General features: G+C 57.7%; 1 protein-coding gene across 1 annotated transcript; it reads left to right on the top strand.

The window, feature by feature from the left end:
* The first annotated feature begins 881 nt into the window (after positions 1-881).
* On the top strand, positions 882-6,026 carry ACADVL (acyl-CoA dehydrogenase very long chain). The gene is made up of 20 exons (XM_015251635.3): positions 882-1,040; positions 1,123-1,198; positions 1,468-1,533; positions 1,619-1,691; positions 1,791-1,855; positions 1,951-2,085; positions 2,435-2,579; positions 2,804-2,933; positions 3,030-3,155; positions 3,431-3,629; positions 3,876-3,980; positions 4,402-4,488; positions 4,571-4,633; positions 4,731-4,832; positions 4,909-5,006; positions 5,088-5,160; positions 5,252-5,324; positions 5,410-5,482; positions 5,570-5,645; positions 5,721-6,026. The coding sequence occupies exons 1-20, from the start codon at positions 988-990 to the stop codon at positions 5,859-5,861; spliced, it is 1,959 nt and encodes a 652-aa protein (XP_015107121.2). The 5' UTR covers positions 882-987; the 3' UTR covers positions 5,862-6,026.
* Positions 6,027-6,065: the final 39 nt, after the last annotated feature.

The following is a 6,065-nucleotide window of genomic DNA, read 5'->3' as shown; positions in this document are numbered from 1 at the left end:
GCTCCTCTCCCCAAGGCCAGGTGTGACCACTACACTTTCCTGAGGTCTTGAGAAGAGGGTCACCCCCAAAGTGCTCCTGCAGCTCGAAAGGAACAGTAGCTGTAAGTCTCTCTTCCTGGGCCTGTCCCCAGTGAGAATGGCAAAAAGAAGCATGAATTACCTGGGACTTCTTGACCCAGTGTGTGTGTGTGTGTGTGTGTGTGTGTGTGTTTGAAGGGGCTGGGACATAAGAATTGCTACAGTTCTCTTCGGGCTTGGGAAGAATCCATCTGCCCAGAGGTATAGCCTGACAACCTGGTCTCAGGAAGGAACAGAGGGCAGAGAGAGAGATGTTCAGGAAGGCCTCAGAGGCCCTGAGGATGAGACAGCAAACCTGGGGGTCCTTCCTACTGCGAAAATTTAGCTGTTTCCAGAGTCAGTGATACCTCCTAGGTCTCAGGAGAATATGCCTGGGGCACTCACACCCAACTTGAGTCCTGCACCCCACCATTTCCCTCCCTTTTTTTTTTTTTTTTGGTGGAGATGGATTTGAAGAGGGATCCCAAAGAGTCTACTTTCCATGCCTCTGTCTCTGGCATCTATCTTACACTTCTCTCTTCCCCGCTCCCCCTTCTAATTCCACCTGGGAAGTTCTCCCTTCAGCCTACCCTCCATCCCTCTAGCTGCAATCGGCTAAATTATTCCCTATTCCGCCCCAGCCTGTTTTATCACCCCTTTCAATAGCTACACTCTAGTTGGGACAAGCGAGATGAAAGAGTTTGAGGGAGACAAGGAACGTTTGGAGATGACCCTGGGTCAACCAGAATGCAGGGGCTGAGTGGCGCTCCAGAACTACAGCTCCCAGCATGCTCCGGCAGCCGGAAGCCCCGCCCACCCGCCTCCCGGTGCATTGTGGAGGATGAGTCAGGGCAGGGGCACCAGGCTTGGGCAGACCTGAGAGAGTGTTACAGCAGCGCTCAGGGCAGCGGCGGCCGGAGCGGTTAGGAGATGCAGGCGGCGAGGATAGGCCCGAGAGTGGGGCGGCAGCTGCTGCAGCTTGGGTGCGGAAAGTGTGTGTATGACGGGCGGATGGGACAGCAGGCCCGGGGACCGGGCCAGGACTGAACCCCCCAATCCCTACAGCTCGCGGCCCAGTGCGTTCCTGGGGCATCTCCGGCCCGGCCCTGCCTGGCGACCCTATGCCAGTGGGGCCGCCCAGGTAAGTGACAGCGGCCTGGGGCGGGTGAGAGCGGGAGTCCACCTCGGGTCCCACCTCCCCGTCGCCGGCAGGGGTCTCCCTCTTGGTCCCAGTCACCTGCTGACTGCCCTGGCGCCGAAAGTAGGGGAAAGGGCAGACCAGGATGCCCTAAGGATGAAACTAGGGTAAAGGTGGCGGATCTGCTCTTCTCTGGCACCCGCTCGTCCCCTTTGCTTTCCTTGATATTTCGGCATTCCTCCCCCGGCCTCGCTAATCATCCCTTTCCCCAGGCGGTTCTGGACAATTCTGACTCCCCCTCTTCTGAGACTTCGAGCAGAGAAAAGCGGGCCAAGGCGGTATGTGGCCTCAAGCCCGGGAAGATCCAAGTCAGGGGTGGACCCACCCTAGACAGTTCCCTGAAACCCCCTTCTCCCTGAGCAGGAATCTAAGTCTTTTGCTGTGGGGATGTTCAAAGGCCAGCTCACCACCGATGAGGTGTTCCCATACCCGTCTGGTAAGTACACAGGTAGTCAGAGCTGGATGTGGACTGGGGCGGTGTCCCCTGACCGCCTCACCTGACCTATCCGTCTCTCTTGCCACCCGACCCCCGCAGTGCTCAACGAGGACCAGACACAGTTTCTCAAAGAGTTGGTGGGGCCTGTGTCCCGTTTCTTTGAGGTGTGCACTACCAAGCTGAGATCCCTGATGGGGTGGGAGAGAGAGGTTAAGGAGATTAAAAGGAGCCTGGATGTGGGATCCTGTGCTTTCCCCAGGAGGTGAACAATCCTGCCAAGAATGACATGCTGGAAGGAGTGGAGGAGACCACCATGCAGGGCCTCAAGGAGCTGGGGGCCTTTGGTCTGCAAGTGCCCAGTGAACTGGGTGGCATGGGCCTCTGCAACACCCAGGTGAGGGAGCCTTTCACTCACCTCCAGTGTCCTGATCTGCTCCTTCCTCACTCCTGGGGCCAAGATCTCTGTCAAGATCTACCCTGGGAGCCCATGGGTCTTCTTAACACCAAACTGCCTGCCTTCCCCGAGGGCCATGGCCCTCACCCAGATTCCCAAGTCCTAATCAGTCTCTAAGGTAGGGGTTGCCTGATGACAGGGTAGGAAGCCTCCCGCCCACCAAGACCTGAAACAGACCTGCCGTGGTCCCACTTTCTCTGTCCACACACTTTGTGGGGATGCTCAGGTCAGGCTGAGGGGAGGTCTCCGTGTAGCCAGTTAGAGCCCCAGATGCCTGTTTCCCCTCCAGTACGCCCGCTTGGTGGAGATCGTGGGCATGCATGACCTTGGCGTGGGCATCGTCCTGGGGGCCCATCAGAGCATCGGTTTCAAAGGCATCCTGCTCTTTGGCACGAAGACCCAGAAAGAAAAATACCTCCCCAAACTGGCAACTGGTGAGGCAGCCCTAGGAGATCAGGGGTTGGGAGTGTCCTGGGCTTGACACAAATTAGGATGGTAGTACTTAGATCACCACGTAGCTGGGCATGTCGGCTGGGGCTGATTCTGGGAAGGCATCACAGAGGCGTTAGGGGGAATGCCTGTGGGCCAGGGGGGCGGGGCTGAAGGACCTTTCACACCTATCAGAGCCCAGTGTAAAGGAGCTCTCTCTCTCCAATAGGGGAGACTATTGCTGCTTTCTGTCTAACTGAGCCCTCAAGTGGGTCAGATGCAGCCTCCATCCGAACCTCGGCTGTGCCCAGTCCCTGTGGAAAATACTATACCCTCAACGGAAGCAAGCTTTGGATCAGGCAATCTTCCCATTTCTCCCTCCTCCCCACCTCTGGCCAGTTCCAAGCCCCACCACTCCCTCCTCCATGCCCTGACTGCCTCTTGTTTTCCCATAGTAATGGGGGCCTGGCAGATATCTTCACAGTCTTTGCCAAGACACCAGTTACAGATGCAGCCACGGGGGCTGTGAAGGAGAAGATCACAGCTTTTGTGGTGGAGAGGAGCTTTGGAGGTGTTACCCAGTGAGTGGGCTGGGGAGGAAAGGGTGGAGCCGGGGTGGGGCAAGACTGAGCTCCAGGGCACAAGGCTATCACAGGTCACTCTGCGGACCTGTGCAAAACCTGAGGCACCTGGACTGCGTGTTTCCTTTGGGCCTAATATGTATGGAACTGATCTAAAGTTTGGCTCCAGCAACCACTGAGCCCAACACACGGCAGCAGGTTAGATCCAGGCCTCCCTCTCCTTAATGGCAACTTGTCGAGCGAACATCTCTGCTTCTCTACCCTGCCTATCACAGTGGGCCCCCTGAGAAGAAGATGGGTATCAAGGCCTCGAACACGGCAGAGGTGTACTTTGATGGCGTGCGGGTGCCGTCAGAGAATGTGCTAGGCGAGGTGGGGGGCGGCTTCAAGGTCGCCATGCACATTCTCAACAACGGACGGTTTGGCATGGCCGCGGCCCTCGCGGGCACCATGAAAGGAATCATCGCTAAGGCGGTGAGTGCCCTGCCTGAGTTCCCCACTAGCCTGAATCTGTCTGGGTCACACTGTCCCCCTTTCATGTGTTCCTGGTCCGCAGGCCCTCCCTCCACCAGAGACCCCTCTCTGCCAGTAGCTCCAGACTCCATCCACCCTGAACTGAACTCTTGGCTATGGCCAAAGCCCATGCCTCCCAGCCCAGACCCGCCCCGTCCCAGAAAGAGGAGACTGAGAACCACACTGGAACACACTGCCCTCTTTCAGGTGGATCATGCTACTAATCGTACCCAGTTTGGGGAGAAAATTCACAACTTTGGGCTGATCCAGGAGAAGCTGGCCCGGATGGCTGTGCTGCAGTATGTGACTGAGGTGAGGGCTACACCACCCTCCCCAGAGCCCCGAGGCCTTCTTCCCAGTCGGGTCAGACTACAACCCCCAGCAGCACCTGGGGCAGTGGGTCTCCAGCTTTACACCAATGCCCTAGGGGATGCGGGGAGGCATAGTCAGCTCCTCTTCTGCAGAATGGGGAGAGCCGTGCTGTTCTGCTGAGGTGCTTCCAGAGGTACCTGAAGCCTACCCTACCCTACCCCACCCTTACCTCTTCACCTGTTTCAAGAAGTCAGATGCCTGGAAACCCCTGATGAACTGACTCAGGGGACCAAATGTTTCAATGTGCCTGACACATGGAGTTGGAAGGTGAAGGCAAGGGCTAGGGAAGGTGCAGATTTGGGTGATCAGGTCGAGTCTGATGCATCCCTTTCCCATCTTCCTTCCCATGTCCCGACCTCAGTCCATGGCGTACATGGTGAGTGCCAACATGGACCAGGGATCCATAGACTTCCAGATAGAGGCCGCCATCAGCAAGATCTTTGGCTCGGTGAGGTCCCCAGCCTGCGGGGAGGGAGAGCCTGGTTTGGAAGCTTGGCTCCAAAACCAATCTCAGGTGTTTCTGTCCCTAGGAGGCAGCCTGGAAGGTGACAGATGAGTGCATCCAAATCATGGGGGGCATGGGCTTCATGAAGGTACTGGACACTTCTGTGCCCACGGTGGTGGCGTGGGCTGGGAGGAGTGGGCAGCCACATCCCAGCGGGGGCTATGATCCATCTTCCCTTGTGGTAGGAGCCTGGGGTAGAACGCGTGCTCCGAGATCTTCGTATCTTCCGCATCTTTGAGGGGACGAATGACATTCTCCGGCTGTTTGTGGCCCTGCAGGGCTGTATGGTAAGAGGGAGAATTGGGGGGAAGGAGAAGGGGAGGATGGCAAGTCCTGACTACTGGATCCTCCACCCCGCCAAAGAACAAAGGAAAGGAGCTCTCTGGGCTTGGCCATGCTCTGAAGAATCCTTTTGGGAACGCTGGCCTCCTGCTAGGAGAGGCAGGCAAACAGCTGAGGCGGTAAGCTTAGGGGGTGGGCTGGGTGGGGCAGGGCAGGGCGGGGCATGACAACTAACCAGTCACCCTCCCCCTTCCTCTAAGGCGGGCAGGGCTGGGCAGTGGCCTGAGTCTCAGTGGCATCATCCACCAGGAACTGAGCCGGAGCGGCGAGCTGGTAAGCAGTCGAGGTGGGGGGATGGTGTACATCAAGGGCTGACGAGGCTGGGCCCCACTCTGAGCCCTGGGTACCTTCCCTGTCTCTTCAGGCCGTGCAGGCTCTGGAGCAGTTTGCCACCGTGGTGGAGACGAAGCTGATAAAACACAAGAAGGAGATTGTCAGTGAGTGAGCTCTACCCACCACCGCCCACCCACTCCTTTTCCTCTCCCTCCGACTAATGCCCCACCCACCCCATCTACCTGACAGATGAGCAGTTTCTGCTGCAGCGTCTGGCAGACAGTGCCATTGACCTCTATGCCATGGTGGTGGTTCTGTCCAGGTGAGGAGGCAGTGTGGGAGGCCTGAGCCACAGCGGGGTCATGAGCCAGGGTCGCAACCTGGATTGTTTTCTCCTGCTTCCCACCAGGGCCTCCAGATCTCTCAGTGAGGGCCACCCCACAGCCCAGCATGAGAAAATGCTCTGTGACAGCTGGTGCATTGAGGTGAGATCTGGGGTTACCAAGTACAGGAGTGGGGAGCTCAAGGAACAGGCTTGACCCCCACCTCCCCCTCCCCAGGCTGCAGCCCGGATACGGGAGAGCATGGCTGCCCTGCAGTCTGACCCCCGGCAGCAGGAGCTCTTCCGTAACTTCAAAAGCATCTCCAAGGCCTTGGTGGAGCGAGGTGGCGTGGTCACCAGCAACCCTCTTGGATTCTGAATACTCCCAACCAGGGCCTGGCCCAGAACATGCCTTCTGTCAAGCCAAAGCCCTGGCCCCTTTCCTGCCCATCCCGGTTCTGCCTTGAAGGGGGCCTGGGCCCGGAATGTGCCTGCTCTCTGAGGGAGCACTTCTTGCCTCACAAATAAAGTTTCTAACAAGTCATGTTCTTTTATCGTAGCTCCATCCTTTCCTTTGCTGCCT

This window comes from Vicugna pacos, chromosome 16 (genome assembly GCF_048564905.1).
Source record: "Vicugna pacos chromosome 16, VicPac4, whole genome shotgun sequence".
Classification (NCBI taxonomy): Eukaryota; Metazoa; Chordata; class Mammalia; order Artiodactyla; family Camelidae; genus Vicugna; species Vicugna pacos.
Note: the sequence above shows the minus strand (reverse complement) of the source record. Positions and strands in the feature narration are given on the sequence as shown.